At 35.5% G+C, this 19,274-nt stretch overlaps 1 protein-coding gene across 2 annotated transcripts in view; it reads right to left on the bottom strand.

Moving 5' to 3' along the window:
• Positions 1 to 19,274, bottom strand: part of CSMD3 (CUB and Sushi multiple domains 3) — a 1,245,616-nt gene that overhangs the window by 92,393 nt on the left and 1,133,949 nt on the right. For both annotated transcript variants that reach the window (XM_078441978.2, XM_078441977.2), the window contains 2 exons: positions 4,325 to 4,405; positions 3,277 to 3,390 (listed from right to left, as the gene is read on the bottom strand). In XM_078441978.2, the coding sequence (XP_078298104.1) occupies positions 3,277 to 3,390; positions 4,325 to 4,405 (195 nt within the window). The remainder of the gene's footprint in view (positions 1 to 3,276; positions 3,391 to 4,324; positions 4,406 to 19,274) is intronic.

Genomic DNA, 19,274 nt, shown 5'->3' on the forward strand with positions numbered 1-19,274 from the left:
TTTTACTTCTGCTTCTTTTACTTCAATCTAAGATGTTTGCTTCTTGGATATGGCTTTAAGATTTCTCAAAAATAATTAAGTAAATGGTAGCAGGTCATAAGCACTCTAAAAGAAATCTGACCTTTGCTTTTCATAAAATGAAAAATGTGTAAAATAAACAAAAACATTAACTTGACAATCGTAAATGAAATGAAAAATTTGAGTCGAAGATGAAGAATACATATTAGTGAGTATATAGCTATGGCATACTGAAATGACAGATGTATATAATCATATGGGAAGCTGAAGTAAGTTTAAGGAAGGGTTTATTTAGTGTGTGCTCAGTTATTTAATACCGTGGAATACTTAACTAAGTATCTGTTTGGCTTACTGAGCATGTGACTTCTTCACCAAGACCATTTAGCAACTTCATAGTTTGCCACAAAGTCCTCCAAGTTCAGTCCTTACCCACCTCCCCAAGTTTCTTTCCTGCTCCTCCTCCACTGAAGTGAAATGCTCCAAACATAGTAGATAAACTATGTGCAGCTTTTTGAACTCTGCACATTCATTCATCCGTGCTTCTGTTTCAAATGCCCTTTTTTCCTCTGCTGCATTTGAAATGTTACTGCATTTCAACACCCAGATGAAGTGTCTCATCTTCTGTAAAATCCTTCCTAAACCGCTCTGCTACCAATCTGAGCAGAATTGCTGATTTCCTTCTTGGTGTCTCTGCAATGTATGCTTTTATTACTGCAGTTAGCAATTTCATGGCTATTTCCCTAAATTTTTGGTGTCTCCCTTTCTGGGCTATGATTATCAAAAACCAAGTGCCATGTCCTATTTAATATGTTGGCCCCCATATTCTAAACTGAATAAATATTCCAGATTACTTTTGAAAAACTGATATGATTCAATATAATTTACTTTAAGTACACAAATTAACCTATTTTCATACTATCCAACACATACCAAGAAGCCCTGCAATGATCAAGAATAAGAGGAATATGTATTGATTGTGACTATATGTTAAGATACTGTTAAGCACCTGTTGTGCATTATGTAACTTATCCCAACAACTTTAGAAAGTGTGTACAATTCCTCCTGCCATTACACATACGAAGGAACCAATGCCCGGAAAGTTTAGGGTGCAGAAGTGTCACAGGTTCAGCTGGATGGATCCTGCAGTTTTAACCACCGAATATAATCACCCATTATACTTCATTTATATCAAAGTCTTTGAAAAGCAGCACATTTAGCATTGCTTTCCATATTTTAAGCATGATAAAGAAAACTAAAAAGGATAAAGGGAAGAATAACAGAATTGATGCAGCCTCTTTTAGGAAAAGTGAGAAAACATGAAGTAATTTAAGATAGACTAAAAACAATGTATATTCGTTCTAACGGACTCCAAAAGAATGACCGTTTTGGCAAGTCTGTGAATTCAGTCAAATAAAGAAAAAAGGTAAAGTTAGAGTTTTGGCTTAAGTACCTGGTCAATTAGTTAATGTAATAACACTGCATAAACTAATTCTGAGAGATGATTTATTAGGGTTTAGCTAGTACCTGAAGTGCCATTATGAAATAAAAATTAGTCTTTTTTTGTGTTCTCGATACTACATAGACTAGGAAGAGATGTAATTATTAATCAGTAGCAACTTCTGATTGTAGATTGAAAGTTTGAGTGATGAGGGATTATTAAGTAATTAAGGTATCTAGATTGTTTTATTTTAATTTTCAGAAACTTATTGAGATCCAGATACAAAAAAATAATTAAGTGTTGCCCTCTAAGAACTCACAAAAAATTTTATATATTGGAGTCAAAGAGAAAGTCCTGACATGAAATTGCTCTTTCACACCTTCTTGTGTCTGCCCAAGTTATTTTCACATGTATAATTTCCCAAAAGGCTAAAATTGTATCCTCCACATTCACATCTAAATGTTTGAATATGCACCTTGAATAATCCTAAATGGCTAAAAGGAAGTCTTGTGTGAAGGAGAACAATTGAATGAATGACATTTAAATATCAAGATTGTAGGTGATAGGCTTTAGAAAACCCAAACAACTTCTAGATGCTCTGAAGTCATTGACTAAGAGCAAAGAAAATGCTCACATTGGTGTTCGTTTTTACCTCCAAACATGTCTTTCCTTTTTCTATTGTCAAAGCTTCTTGTGAAAATCCTTCCATTTTATTGCAAGGACTCCAATGGGGTAGAAAACTAAATGTTAATTCCTACTTATAGCATGTTTGGACTAATAAACATGCTATAACTAAGAAACGTAAAAATAAAAGTTTTGTTTTTGGCTCATTTTAATAGATAAAGTTAAAGGTCTGTGCAAGAAACAGATTTCCATTTCTCAGGAATAAACTCCAATGAAGGAAGTAATCCAAGAAAATCTGGGGAGGGATTGTCAAATTCAATTCAATTTCATTCAAATAAACCACTATTTATAATTAGTTACCATGTGGTGGGCTCTGTTCTGGGCCCTATGGGGTTACAAAAATTAACAATATGTCATTTCTGAACACCGAAACTCTAGCACACCATTCAAGGTCCATCATGGTCTTACCCCTGTAATTTCATAGTGGATTCCTTCATGTCTATACCTCTGTTTTCCACTTCTGTGTCTCCACATAGTCATCTGTCATTTGGACCACCCTTTATTTATCTCTATTCTAAGTCTCACCCATCATTTGGAACCAAGATTCAGGGAGCAACAATTCCATCAAGCTTTCCCTGCCCCATAAACAATAAAACATTACATGATTCTATCGCCCCTTGACCTGTTTCCTAAACACTGTATTCCTACCACCTACATGGATGTTATATCCTTTAAGCCATGTTGCCTTCACAGCAGGAACCATTTATGACTGGTTTGTTTGTTTGTTTGTTACTCAAACACTCATAGGTAACAGATGCTGGATTAAAGTTCAGTGAATTTAGTGGTTAGAACATAACTATGTCAAGTAAAGGCAATCAACATTGGAGTCTTTATTTAAGGTTTTTTCTCTTATTTTCCACCTCCATTTCCACTCCTCACAGCAAAATTAATTTAAATAAATTGAACTGACTTTGGGGTAAACTAAAAGGAAAAAAAAAATAGACCTTGGAAGAATAAGTAATTTTTAAAGTTAAATCTGAGAAATCATGAAATAAAAGATACCACATATAAGCTGTATAACTTTTAACATTATGGCCAGTTACATATTTATATAAAGTAGACTTTTCTTGATTTTTCCATTATTGGATTAAACATAAAACAAATGCTTAGAGATAAATAATCATAGGAATTGATACCTTGACAAACTGGAGGTGCTCCATCCATTTGAAGTCTTTCTCCTAATCTGCATGTCAGAATTGCATTACCAACCAAAGTAAATCCTGGAAGACACTGATACCTAATAATGTCACCTATTAAAAAAAAAAAAGACAGACAGAGGCTTCAGATAGGCAACAAGTAATGGTAACAATGAACAGATGTTTCTATTGCAAAAGTAGAATATTTTTTTCCTTCAGTTATTTTCAATTGGTATAAAATTCTACTAGTTATAAGTAGGGATAATATTCAAAACATTGAACTACAAGTACCTCATGGACACTGACAAACCAGAACTGAAGCCAGGGGTAAACTACAGTAAGATTTAACTGGTGTGCACCAGTTGGATGTAAGCAATAGCAGTAAGGAAACAATCTAGTTGGTATAGTTAAGGTATTCATTAAAAATATATTAAGCAAGTTAAAATGATTCAGAATTATTGCTTTTAAGTTTACAGTAGTCATTGGTATTTTCTTAATTTTTTCAACCAAAATCAATATGATGATAATGCTGAGTTTATAGCAATGTTAAAATGTCTTCTTTTGTTACATCATTTTTTGAACTGTGAGACATTGTTGGGATTTAATTTCCAAAGGGCTTTATTTACTATTAAATTGAGCATAATCCACCACTTGTCTTTAAAGATATGGAAATAAAGCATATCTTCTAATACACCCTATATATTCTTCATTGTATATTTCAGGCTTAAGCCTGAATTCAAAGAACATTAGTGTATTGCAAGGTAACAAAAAAATAATTTGGAAGGAAGCAAATTATTGACCATGGTTGTATGGTTCAAATGATCATGCTGGTTTTCCAATTACATATCCTAGAGATACAGAATTCTTGCTTTTTGCCTAATACTCCCTTTTGGTCTTTTCACTACTGTCCAATTTTAAGAATTCCAAACAATCCCATCAATCCAGAGAAAGACAGTCTAAGATAGGTCGCTACTATTCTGTTTATTTCTTTTAAAGAAAATACTTCTAGTAACACTATGTTTTTAAAAAATAATTTATCAGACTTTACCTATTTCAAATTCATCATCTTCTGTCAAAATTTCAGCATTGGGTACAGGTGGCGGAGGCTGGCACACTCTTAGTTGATAAGCTATAAAAATAGACAACGTGTTTATTCCTTCTCTAAGAGGCTGTATATATTCACACATGTGAAAAAAATAATGCAAGCTTTATTTGTAAGAATAAAAATAAACAGTATAATTTATCAAGCTTCAATTATTTGTTTATTTAAAAGATGATACAATATTGAAGGAAAACAAATCATTCCTTAGATGCCAACATATTTTCCAAGGGAAGAATGCTTACCTGTAACTCCTTATTTCTTACCCTCATTCTATTCCTTCTTGTTATGTGCTTCATAACAGCTGTTAATTTTCTCCTTGGCATTATCACAATTAGCAATTTTATATTCATTATACATACATCATTATAAATATGTCATTGTTATGTGCCCAATGCCAAGGTTCATCTCAGTCTCCTGCACCTAGCAAAGTGCCTGGCATGTACTTATAATCACAAGCAAGTACTCAATACTTACTCGATTCCGGAAAATATTATAAATATTTTACTAATATTAACTCAGTCATCACAAAAAATGTGTTTATTTTATTACTTAATTCATGACTATGTCTAGAATAATCACCATTTTATAAAAGAAAAAAACTGTCACAGAGAATCAAAGAATTTGTCTAAATCACACAGCTGTAATGTAACAGACTGAGATTTGAACCTGGGTAGTCTGGCTCCAGAACCTTCTCTCCCCATGTTATATGAGTATATTCATGAAATACCTATTAGTTAAATTTCATGACTCTAATAATCTACATCACTTGAATAGGTTGTCCCCTTTAGATTAGAAACACTCCTATTTGGCATAGTTTAAAGGCCACCACAATAAAAAGTTCTTTAAGAATCCAAGTATCATGACTGCTAGCCCCATCTGATATCTACATCACAGTTTTATTTTCACTATGATTTATAAATAATGTAATATAATCTTGTTTAGTCAAGAACACACTTTATCATAACATTTGAAGAGTGTGTTTCATATGCTTAATTTTATTGCTTAAACTCAGGAGTTAAATTATTTAGGTATCTCAATGATCAGATAATGAGAATGAGGTTTAAAAGACATAGTAACTTGTCTGAGCTCACACAACTAGTACAGGGTTTATCCAAGACTCCAGCCTCTGTCCCCTAACCCCAAAGCCCATACCTTCAGTATTGCCACTATCATGAAAGAATTATGAGAGTACTGGGGAACATCAACTGGACCAGTTAAGGAAGACTCCTAGAAAAGGAGATGGATAAAGTACGGTTTGTTTTTCTTAATTTTTTAATGTTTATTTATTTTTGATTGAGAGAGAGAGAGAGAGGATGGGGGAGGGGCAGAGAAAGAGGGAGACACAGCATCTGAAGTAGGCTCCAGGCTCTGAGCTGTCAGCACAGAGCTTGACGAGGGGCTCGATCTCATGGACTGCAAGATCATGACCTGAGCCAAAGTCCGACGCTTAACCGACTGAGCCACTCAGGCACCCCAACATTTTAAAGAACGAGTAAGATTTTTCCACTTCTGAAGGGTGATCATGGACATGAGATCGTTGCAGATGGAGGAGAAAACATGAGCAACAAGTTGGGCACTGATTCATCATGATGTAACAAAAAGCCATTTATAAGAGGTCAATCGATTAATACACCTCCAGGTTTCTAAGGACAGAAAAAAATAAGAACGTTTTTTGAAACGTAGCTGAGGAGGGATGAATCAAGGAAAATTTGCATTTCAATTTCCTGCTGTAAATTTTTGTTTGTCTCTTCAAACATCTTCCTTCTAGTACTTCAACCTGTTTATAAAAGCACTTGCTGTGCAAAGATGTTAATTTGCAAGTAAAACACTGCTCTACACAAAAGGGTTACCAACTAGAGAAAAGACTCACTGGGAAAGAAGCCCAGGACAGAAAAGTGTAACCTGGATTTTTGAGACGCAAGTTTAGAGTAACTTTAGGAATTTTTAAATAATTTTCCTGATTGTAGACCTTAAGAGGGATACGATTACCAAGGCAAAAGGCAATTGTAATAAATGCCAAAGAGGTAAGAGAAAGGGGATATATAGAAAGGTATAGGGAGCCCAGTATGGAGAAATCCTTAGGAGACTATGCTTCAGAGGAGAGCATTTTATCTCACCTTTTTTTTTAAATTTTATTTTTAATGTTTATTCTTGAGACAGAGAGAGACAGGCAGAGCATGACTGAGGGAGGAGCAGAAAGAGAGGGAGACACAGAATCAGAAGCAGGCCCCAGGCTCTGAGCTGTCAGCACAGAGCCAGACTCAGGGCTCAGATACATGAACTGCAAGATCATGACCTGAGCCAAAGTGGGACACTTAACCTACTGAGCCACACAGGTACCCAGGGCATTTTATCTCATCTTGACGTAGAACAGAGATCAACTCAGAAGTTAGCAAAGTGTAGAGAGATGCCCACACATGTATTATTTCACTTTTGTTTGCCCATAAAATTATTTTTGATTTTCATGCTAAGAATAAATTAATTTATTATTTTAAGAAAGAGCACATTTTTTATCAGTGAGGAATCCATGGCTAGTGTCGTCTGTAGAACATGCTTAGAATGACCTACATAACTCAGTTGCAGAGTTTATAAGACTAGGGATTAGAAATTATTATTAATAAGAATCTGATATTCAGACATATTGCACTATTAAAAAAAATTTTTTTTTAGGTTTTAGAAGGAGAGAGAGCATGGTGGGGGGGAGGGGGGTGGCGGGCAGAGAAGGGCAGAGGGAAAAAGAGTGAGGGAATCCTAAGCAGGCTCCATGCCAATGCAGAGCCCAATATGGGGCTTGATCCCATGACGGTGAGATCATGACCTGAGCTGAAATCAAGAATCAGACACTGAACTGACAGAGTCACCCAGGCGCCCTGAGATTTTGTACTATTTTCCCAAGACCACATGGGTGTTGTGAGCTAAATTCTTTCTTATTCTCTGTTCTCTTCCATGACCTGCAGTTTTATAAAATGTGTCTTGGGAACCAAGAGATCGCTTTAGGGTCATGGAGGGTCTGAGGAGGGGTAATGTCCCGTCCTCTTGCCTCTACTTCATAAAAGCCATTCTATTTCCCTCAATTTTATAGATTTGAATTCTGAATAAAGTTCCCTTTGAACAAATTTTCTACAATCCCCACCTAAGTGATTTCATTGATTCTTTTGACTTCAAGTCTGATTTGTGTCTTAATTCCCAATTTTAGATCACCTGGATAAACATGTCTTCTGAGCTCCTCACTGCCTACCTACACTGACCCCTTACTGGTATCTTCTAATCACAGGTGTTGCACACACAGCATGACTTGTCTCAACATTTATTAATAATTGTCCATTTCTTAGCCTATTTGTTCATTGTTCGTGTCTCTACTTTGACTTTAAATAATATGAGAGAGAAGACTGTTTATCTGCTTTTTCACAATTATATGCTCCTGTAACTATGCATATAACCCAACAAATATTTACTAAATAGCATATGAAACACTGGTTTCCCTGGGAAGGAATGAGTCTCTGAACAGTCTTCCCTAGGATTATTATGCCCTTTAAATTTGCAAGTGGGCATAAAATAGAAGTAATTGTGGGTGACAGTGCTAGGAAATGAGATCTAGGCAGGCCCTGAGAGGTTTTACATGGTAGAACTATATAATTCTGACTATAATGTAAAGGAGAAGGAAATAATGAAGGAAACTCCTTTGCATCTGTTTTTCTTTTGACTCCTAAAGACAAGTACTACAAAAAGTAAATAAATCATAAACAGCTTCCAACAATTCTGTTTTCAATCTCCATCCATTTCTGCTGGTTTGTTTGCTAAAATAAGTATAAAATTTGTCCAGTGTCTTTCCATTCTTTCTGCGAACTTCTCACTGTAGACCTGTCATTTCAAACCTATTGTACTGAGTTGAATAGTGCCCGTCAAAATTTATGTCATTCTTGGAACTTTAGAATGTTATGTGGAAATAGAGTTGTTGCAGACACAATGAATTAATTTGAGGTCATATTGAATCAAGGCAGGCCCTTAAAACACCATGCTGTCCCTATAAAAAGAGAGAAGACAGAGATGGATGAACAGGGAAGACATGTGACAGGGACAGAGAATGGAGTGCCAAAGATTTCTGGCTACCCCCAGCAGCTAGAATGAGTCAAGGAAGGATCCTCACATACAGCCTTTGGAGAGAGCATGGCCCTGTCGATACACTGATTTCACACTTCTGGCTTCTAGAACTGTGAGAGAAAAAAAATTCTGTTTGCTTAATCCAGCCAGCTTGTGGTGCTCTATTACAGCAGCCCTAGAAAATAAATGCACATGAGTTATTAAGTTTGTCTACAGGATGTTTCTTGCCTTCTGTGTCTCTCTAGTGCAATCCTTCCCATACAAAAAGGAAGCGATGGAAGGGAGGTAAGACTATATTTTTGAGGAATCCACTGTGTGCAAACAACTCTGCAAGCTACTTTACATGAGTTACTTCATTTAATGCCCAAATTACTACATCAAGATATGTGTAAATAGCTCATGTTGCTAAGAGAGACACTCCATTTCAGAATGGTTGAATTATTTACCCAGTTCAATGAGCCAGAATTTGAGCCACATGCTTGAAAACTAAGCCATATTTTCTCCTGCATTTACAGACAAATCAACTCGGACTGGAGAATTATTTTGGTGCTGCCATTTCCCTACTGTCAATGTATAAACATTGGCCTACAGATTAAATTTGTAATCTTAGATAAAGCAACTTTCTTACCTTAATTCTCACCCATCCCTCATATGAGATGTCTGCTACATTTCATCTGAACTTTGTCAGGTCCCTTATATTTACCATGTTAATTCCCTAGTATACACTGTCATTTTTGACAACCTTGCAGGCCTGAATATTGGAACCATAACACTTAGCATTGAGGGTTCTACTATCTTGAATTATTCCACCTTTACTCATTAATGTGTTAGTGCTTGCTCCATGTTTAGCTTGTGTGGGACCATTTCGTACATGTTTATATTTCCTGTAGTGTCTAACACTTTATTTTGTTGTTTATTAAATACATATTATGGGGGGCCTAGTATGTATCAGACACCACATCTTATGTGCTGGGAATGTGGTAGTGAAAAATATGCAGACACAATCGTGCACTTAAAGGCACTAATTGTCAGAAAGATATTAATCAAATTATCTTATTAATGAGTGGAAATTAACTAGCTGAAACAAGGTGTGTGTGTGTGTGTGTGTGTGTGTGTGTGTGTGTGTGTATGTGTGCGCGCGCACACACATATGTGTGTAGGGGAGAGGGATGACACATAGAATAATAACCCAGGCAGAGGAATCAGCAAGTGTAATGTCAGCAAAGAGGAAGGCTGGTGGGGGGACGGGGGGGGGGGGGAGGGGGGGAGGGGGGGGGCTGGGTGACAGCCCTGGACTGAGTGAGAAGGGATGAGAAAGACTGGTAAATTGGGGCTAAGTCCGACAGGAGGCTATGGGCTGCACTCAGGATTTGTTTATTTTAATCTGAGGTGAATGACAAACCTGTGAAGAGTTTTACATCTGGGAGTAATGTGATCAGATTTCTCCTTTAAAAAAATAACTGGCTACAGTAAGAAAAATAAACGCAATTGGAAGGGGACAAAGGTGGATACCCAGAGACTCCTAAAGAGTCTATATTGCAGCGGGTGTTAAATAAACAATTGTTGATTGGATCTAAAAAAACTCACAAGTGTCCTCAAATGGCTTGACATTAAATTAAAAGTCTTGATTATATTCTCCAAGGGCCTCTAACTTTGTTTAATTAACTTCAGCCCCACCTATTGACTGGTTTATAATTTTAGCTGCAAATGTAGAGTTCCTCTCCTCCACTTAAAACTCAAGTACCCCTGATTTGTCATATCACCCACCTATGATGCCATTCTCACCTCATAAAAAATATTAAACCACATCTCTACACTCTCATAATAAGAAACTTTGAAAAATCAAACTCATCTACAATCTAACCCTTACTGTAGTCCCTCCCATTCCCTAATCAACATTGCTCTCAAGTGGTTGACAGGGTAACACTTGATGACATGTCTAAAACTATGTTCTATATAATTTTATTTTTATCTATCTTGCCTTCTTGAAACCTATCTTCCTGTGTTTTTTATAACTTTGCCCTCAGATGACTAAAATAAAGACATTGTCCCTATTAACTCATGTTAACTAGAGTTAACCTCTTGCAGTTACTCTGTTTCACATCTATTCTCCCTCTAGCAATTTTCACAATCCGTAAGAATTGTTTACTGTCCATTTCCTTACACTAGAATATAGACTGTGTGAGAACAGGGACTTTTGATTATCTTATCAGCAGCTAACTTCTCAGGTCATAACACAGTACCTGGCCTGGAAGTAGTCAATACATGTTTGCTGAGTGATTGAATGCTAGGACAATGAAAGAATGAATAATGAATGAGAAAAAGCTATATATGAAATAAATTCTTACCATATTGAGTATGAACCCAGTCCAGACTCTCTCTGGTTGTAAATCCTGTTTCCAATGCTGACAAATTGGGAAATATTGGGCAAGTTACTTAATCTCAACCTCACTTCTTCTCACTTGTAAATAGCAGTGAAAATAGTAATAACGTTATGCCAGCTCAAAGGGTGATTATAAGGATCAAAATGTTTCTATACACAAAGCACTCGGAGCAGTGCCTGGCACATAGTAAGTACTCTATAAGGGTAAGCTCTTGTATCAAATTGGAGTTCAGTTCCTTCCACATATTTGGTGTTCGCCAATGAATAAGAACATGTGGTAAAATATACTTTCGCTTTTCCCAAGTTTCACTTTTTATTTATGAAAAACACTCTGATTTGACAATTACTTAAATAATTATGAATAGTTTAGGCATATTATCTCGGTTGGTAGGAGCAGGGTGTAATAAGGCAACAGTTTAAGGTGTGATGTAACTGAAGAGGAATTAAACTGTGCAGCTCTGATTTTTCTGAAGATGTTTCTATCAACCCAATAAACATCACTGGAAAGAAAGATATATATTCTCCAATTTGTGTTGATGAGTAAAATCTTTTGTGCACAAGGCAGCCTGACCTAGTTTTTATTCTGGAAGCTGACTGTGTTCAGATCTTGGCTCCGCTACTTGTTAGCTCCATGACCTTAGGTAAACTGCTCAGACTCTGGGCTTTCGTTTTCTCAACTGTAAAATAAACATAAATCTAAGATGAGTTAATATATTGTAAAGTGCTTAGAATTGTGCCAGACACGTTTCATTTCAAAGGGAGAATGCAGTCCCTGTTTGGCAAAGGTTAACGTGAGCATGGCAGCTGTGATTACGGCTATGCCCCGGACACGTATAATCTCAATCTGACATGACTCTGCTCACAACCCCGATGTCATGCAAACGGCTAGTACCCATGTGATTTCCCAGGATACATCAAACTATTCACCTTGGTTCTATTGTGCTTTAAACTGGATATTTGAAAATGCTGAGATTCCTTATTTGTTTTACCCAGATGTACACTACACTGTAACAGAAAGTCCTTAGCTTCAATAACTCATTTGATAGCTATGTATGTTGTTGCATATGTCTTGGTCTTAAAACTGCTAGTACAGTGCTCTGGAAATCATCTTTTAAAAATATTAACTAAGAACTAATTGAATTAAAGCAATATTACATCCTCTGTAATGTATCTACTTAGGTTATTTTGGAAGAAAATAAACAGATCTAGGATGAATACTCAATATTATATGGGGTAGTACCCTAGATTGTCTGAACCAGAAGCTATGATACAAATATTTAGTCTGACTTTTTTTCTTTTTTTAGGGAGTCGAAGGAATAAAACAGACCTAGAGAAATGAAATGAGGTAAACAAGGCCACACATTCGGTTGTAGGCAGAACATATATTTTAGTCCATGCTTTTCGCGGATTGTTCTATTTAGAAGCACCTTTACAGTTATGACCATTAATGAAAAAAAGCTGTATAATAGATATTTACATATTTAGAATATACTTCTGACTTAAATCTGTGTTTTTTTATAAGAATCATTTCATTTGACATGTCCCTCAGATTTACGATGCCACTTACAAGTTAATAATTACATGGGGGCATCATATTCTACATGTCAGTATCTTTGGAGGATGACTACTGCTTACATGGTGCCATGTTTGGTTCAGATGTGTGTAGATGTCCTGTTGCTGGTCCAACAGATTTTCTTCTTGAAGTCACTTTATTATTTTTTAATCTTATTTAGTTAGTTAGCTAGTTAGTTATTTTAATTTAAATTTTAGTTACTCAACATACAGTGCGATATTGGTTTCAGGAGTAGAGTTTAGTGATTCATGCAACTTACATACAACACCCAGTGCTCATCATAACAAGTTCTCTCTTTAATATGCATCACTCATCTAGCCCATCCCTCACCCTCCTCCCTCTATCAACCCTCAGTTTGTTCTCTATCACTTTAAAGTTTAAATCTGGCAACATTTGTCAGTTATTTTTAATTTCTTATTTTCTTTATAATGAAATGTTCAACCCAATTCCAGAAAAGAATGCTACATTTATCTACTTCGGTTCAACTGAACTATTAAAGGCTTCTTCATAAAAAACACAAAACACTGACAAATTGCCATTCCTTCTCTAAACCAAAAAAGCACAAGTGTGCAACCTTTCTGCCAAGTACCAACACAGTATCTCTTACAGAGGAAAAAATGATAATTTCCTCTGTTCCCTTATAAATTCTAAGCTCTGTCTAACCACTGGTATGCTTCATGGTGACTCAGGAAAATTGAAGTACAATAATTTCATGATTTAGGGAAGATTTGGAGGAGGAAAAACATTGATAAGGATATGTTCAGTTATGCACATTTTTCAATGTTATTTCAAAAGTTATGTAAAGTAACTTAAAGCAGATCCACTTGAAAGAAGAGTTAGGAGTGTTTAAAATAAATACTTCCAAGTTCTAATTAAGTGAGAAAAATAATACACACATTTTTTTCCATCTTGGAGAAAATCTGCTAGCAAGTTGACATGAACCATACAGGAAAGTTTTAGCAGTGCTTAAATTACTTACAAATATCACTTTTACTCCATTAATATTTTACAATCAGTTTGTTTCTCTGCCTATATAAGGAAGAATCTTAGAAATCAGGAGCAAATGACTCATGTCTGGATTTAGAGTTGAAACTGAATAAGTCCCTATCATGAGAAAAGAATGAATAAGAAGTCACTCTTGGTATTTCTTTAGAGATGGAATAACAGCAGTATAGTAAACAAAACTATTAGGAAGTGTCCTGAATTATCCATAAAAACGTTTCAATATCTGCTGTATGAATTAAGTTCCCAATATTCAGATAGCTCATTGAAAATATCTTGCCTTAGTACTAAGCTCATTAGAATCTGCAGAGTGATATGCCAAGGATCTCTTCTCTATGTAGTTGAGTCACCTGGCACATCAGTAGAAAATAGAACACATCAGCATTATCATTTGATCTTTGTCAGTCTCTATTTTCCTCTCCCCGTTCACCACCATTGTTTGCTTTGCTTTTGGCTTTAAACAAAGATGCTATAAGCTATCTTTAACTATCATAAACTACCCTGCATATTGAAAAGAAAATAGAACAAACAAACAAACAAACAAAACACACAGCTCAGGTGTTCTCTCAGCTTCGAACTGGCCTGGCTCTAATTGACAGGCCCTGACTTTCCACTGTTGACCAATAACAATTTCACTAACATCTAGCATCAGACATGACAACTCTTTGACCTTGTTGGAACAAGACAAAAAGAAGACCTTTCCATAATTATGTCTGAGCACAACAAAAAATAACAACACTATCCAAACTGCCAAAGAGACCAAGAGACTTCCATCTCAGCTAATATGAGCAAATTTGCTTCCATACCAATTATTGTTCCAGGTATGTTCCATTCCTTCCACCTTCTAGAAAAAAAAAAAGTACCAAAACATCCAATTATAGAACGTCTCCAATTTTCTAACAACACCCAATCCAGAGATAAATCATGCTTCCTTGAACCTTCCAGAACCATCTTACACAGCCCAACTCCTGTAACAAGCCTCTCCTAATACCCTCTTTACTGGGGCACCACAGAGTCCCTCATGGTGTGTTGTCTCACTCATTACAGTAAACAGATAAACCTAGTCATCATACAAAATCAATGCTACAACTTATCAATGGGTGTGCACATAGAGCCAAATGTCAAAATACAGTAAGCAATTTTGGCATGATTTTAGTCACTTAGTAGTAAATGGTATTATCTTTTCCTCAAAATGGTTTCATCAGTTTGGCTTTTTAGTTTCTTCACCACATTATATATATATATATATATTATTGTATGATGTCCAAACCCCCTATGCTCTCCAGATATCAAACAATGAAACACTTTGAGTTCAATGCTCTATCTACTGACATATGAAAGGAGGTCAGGTCTTTAGGTTGTGTGAGCCAAAGGGGTCACATAGTTCAAAGCAATGGTGATTTATGTTTTATATAAAATGTGTCCTTATACCTGCAGCGGTCTCTTTTAGGATGGGACTTTGTGGAGTTAAATATACTTTCCCTAAATGCAGCATTTATTGTAAAGGCAACAGAAACTTAAAAGATGACCTAAAAGACATTACAAGCCTTTTAAATACATTTCTTAAAAATTATCTGGAAGCCGATATATAATCAACTCATTCTTTTACAGTTGTGCCAATAATGGAAAACAACGGAAAATATAAATTGAATTCTATTATGGTTATTAAGAAAGTCATCTGTATATAAAGTGAGGTCCTCTAATATTCTGATGTTAGAAAAAGTGATGCCCTGGATAATAGATTTAAGTGTAATAATACTACCTTCAGTTTTAAATGAATAAATATATATTTTGGCTACACTATAGTTTCCTAGTTGTTTTGGTTGCCATAAGTCAGACACCCAATAAAAACTATCTTCTCTTCACATAGTGACTATAGCACATTTTGGAAACTGTAAAGAACATACTAAGTTGCAGTAAACCTACATGTTTTTGTTAGTTTGTAGGTCCTGAAGAAGAGAAGCACTAAGAGCTTTGAAGTTCTAAGTTTTAATTAGGAGAGTTATCTTCTAGAAAATGAGATGACCTATTACCTGGCTAAAAATGAAAATCACGTGGGCTGAATTTTTAAAGAAAAATTTGATTTACCATTACATATAACCTATGTGTGGGGCACCTGGGTGGCTCAGTTGGTTGAGCATCCGACTTCGGCTCAGGTCATGATCTCACGGTTCGTGAGTTTGAGCCCCGCGTTGGGCTCTGTGCTGACACCTCAGAACCTGGAGTCTGCTTCAGATTCGGTGTCTCCCTCTCTCTCTGCCCCTGTCCCACTCGCATTCTGTCTCTCTCTCAAAAATAAATAAACATTTAAAAAATTTATAAATATAACCTATGTGTTAGGCAATACCAGCTTAGGACATTGTGTGGCATTTAGTAAGAATTCTATATATTTTAGCTATTTTTATTGTTGCTAATGCTGTCGTCATTATTGAAAAAGAGGTCATTCTTTGGGGTCCGATGAAACTATTTTGAATTCCAGGCAGCTCTTCTATTTATTAGTTCTCTAGTTTGATGTAGGTTAATTTTTTTCTTTTAGTTCTTTCATTATTAAAATGGGGGTAATAATACTTTGTAAAACTATCACAAAAATTGGCAATACATGAAAAGTAGCTAGCTGAGTATCCAACATATTAAGTTTTCAGTAAATGGTAGCTATTACTATTATTGTGATTGATATGGAAAGTCAGTGTCTGCAAAAACAATGCAGTTAAAACCAGTTTTGTGTAATTTACTTTTAGGAAGCCACTGATTAGGACTGAATATTGTTATTATTTGTTGTAAGCCAAACACATCTTGACTCTATGGCAGATATCCAGAAAATTTAGCTCTTACTTTAGGAAATTACAATCCCAGCAATAGAGACACAAAAACATTTCCTCAGATAAAAAAGAAATATGATATCTGAGATAAAGTGCCTCAACATTTACACCTGTCCTATTTTTTCACTGCACAGAACTTTCATTTTTCAAAGCTTTTTATGAATGTTATTTTTGATCATGAAAGGTTTTATGAAGGTGATATTTTATAAAAGACAGATGGCTGGCTGAATGTCATAAAGGCAGTCAGGGTAGGGGGAAAATCTCATTTTTACTCTTTTCAAATATATTCAAAATACATTAATAAATAAAGCCTAACTGATCAGTGTGATCTTAAGAAAGTATATGAAAAGATTAATGTGTCAAATTTATAAAATAAATACACGAGTCCTAAGAAGACCACTTCTGACTTACGGTAGGGCATAACATAAGGAGCTATTAAATCAGTAACAGAGTTTAAAGAAAACTGAATTGGGGAGTAAACCATTCTAAGCTTAGATATACTTAATCAGCTTAAAATAAGTGTTAAATAGTGTATAACCTCCCTGGTTTACTTATCAAATTACTCAACAGCTTGACCAATATTTTGACTGTTATGGAGCTCATTTTGGCACTGAGTCATAGCTACCTAAAATGGGCTCGGGAAGCAAATACTATATTTGTAGTCGTATTATATTGTATTAATTATATTAATAGTAGTTTGAAAACAGTCATCGTTTTTGTTTCTGTGAGTGAAAATATGCACTCATCTTCATGATCATAAAATAATCTTTAAAAGTTCTAAGTAACACACCTCAAACCCAACTTAAAAAAAAAGAATTTGAACTCACACTTCCCACTGTAGCACTAAAATATAATCACTCAGTAATAAAAATATAAAAAGGTTAGGAAGCATAAATGTGATCTATGTCCTCGAAAAAGTACTCAGTATTATTAAACTTGCAAGAATACACCATGATGTAATTAAGTTCTCAAAAGTTTGGTAAGAAAAGTGCAATAATTTAGAAGGTGGTTAAGATCCCTATGAGTTGGAATTACCAAGAAGTGGGGGATATGGAACTTAAGAGAGGGAGACAAAAAGAACTGAATATGAGTAAGAAATCATTTAGGAATGGGAGTTGAGGAGGCAGCATGAGAACCAATCTGATTGTACTCAGGGCCGGCAGGCACTGCGGAGAAAGATTCATTGAACTGGATTATAGGGTAGCTTTAAATTTGATTTAATGTAGGGATCCCGTGATCTTGAAAAGGAGAGTCAGAATGAAAGCAGTGCTTTAGGAAAATTATCCTACTAAGGAGGGTGGAATGGAAGACATCTGTCAATGTTTACCATGAACCCTGGCTACATTCTCAAATTTCAAGGTTATTTTGAGGTTTAAGTAAGATTCCCAGGGATGTTGATTCAATGGCGGGTTTTCTAGGCTCTGGCAGTCGTGCCCTATTATGAAATTTAATGTATAAACATAAATATAAGCCCTCTATTACAAAATCTAAAATGTGAGATAAGATATGCTGAGGAAAGGAACATTTACTGAACATTAACTCTGCCGGGCACTATGGTAACTATATAGTATCCATTGCCTGCAGTTTCCTAACATGGCTGCAATCTCATGCTGATAATAGTAATAACGACAGCACTTACTTGGGTTGAGCTCTACACATGTGCCAAATATTCAGCATTTTTTGACCAATAATTTAATATAGTTCAACCTAATATATTGCTGTATTGGAGTAATTTCTCTCTCTAGAGTTAGTCTCTCATTCAGCCTGTCAGCAATCCCACCACGTGTTCTACAACTGAAGAAAGCAAAAGCCAAAGAGTAACTTGTCCATAGTCAACTGGAAAACAAAGTGCTGAATGAATATTTGAGCCTCCTTGTCCCTAAGCTAATGCTCTTATATTGCACATGACTCAAAAATTAGTTATAAAAATCAAGTGAAACATATTTTGGAATGAGAATATATGTATAGACATTCATGTAAATGTCCATGTAAATTCACTTTATATTCTGTGTGTGACATTCAGTCATCCTTATATTTTCTACACACACACACACACACACACACACACATGCACACAGACGTCTTTTTCTTTGGCAATATTTCTCCTGTGAAACATCTCCAAAGTTTTATAAGAATTTATGCTCTCTATAGAGCTAATCTTATGGATATTCAGATTTTATCAATGAATAATTCCTTCTTTAGTACGTGTTCAGGCAGGACACAAAATAATAGAAATGTATGCAGGGTCCCCTGAAGAGAAAAAAAAATGTACAAAATACAGTTCAGCAACAATTCATCTTTTGACCTTAACTATTATTTAATGTATCAGTTCCCAGGTTAAGATTATCTATCAAAGTAATAAAGCTACTTTTGTAGCCTTAGACTGTACCTGCATACTGTCAGCATCAATGACCAATTCAGTAAAAAAAAAAACCAAAAAAAAAAAACTAAGACAAATGAGTTCTTAAAAAAATTAACACGTTGAATAAAAGTTATCTCACTGAATGCCTCACTTTCCATATTTTTAAGTTCATCCATTTATTTTGAGAGAGAGAGAGAAAAAGAGAGTGCACCTGAGTGGGGGAGGAACAAAGAGGGAGAGAGAATTCCAAGCAGGCTCTGCACTGTCAGCACAGAGCCTAACAGGGGGTTTAAACTCATGAACTGTGAGATCAAGTTCTGACCTGAGCTGAAATCAAGCGTCGGACGCTTAACTGACTGAGCCACTTGGGTGTCCCAGAATGCCTCACTTTCTAATTGGCCAATGTCAGACTGTACATGCAGCTCTGACAGCTGTGAGCCACTAAAAATGCACAAACTGTATACGATTTACTGCCTGGTAAATGCTGAGATTAAGCAAACAGATATTTTCTGTCTATTCTCTATTTCTAGACCCGATGGGCTTTAAATATCTTTGAGTATAACCATACTTGAATTAAGGTATTTTTCATGGAATATAAGCTTTGAATATCAAAGGCTTTCTTACTTTGTATTAGAAAAGATGAAAAATTTGCATTG

The sequence above is a fragment of the Panthera onca genome, chromosome F2 (assembly GCF_046562875.1).
Source record: "Panthera onca isolate mPanOnc1 chromosome F2, mPanOnc1 haplotype 2, whole genome shotgun sequence".
NCBI lineage: Eukaryota > Metazoa > Chordata > Mammalia > Carnivora > Felidae > Panthera > Panthera onca.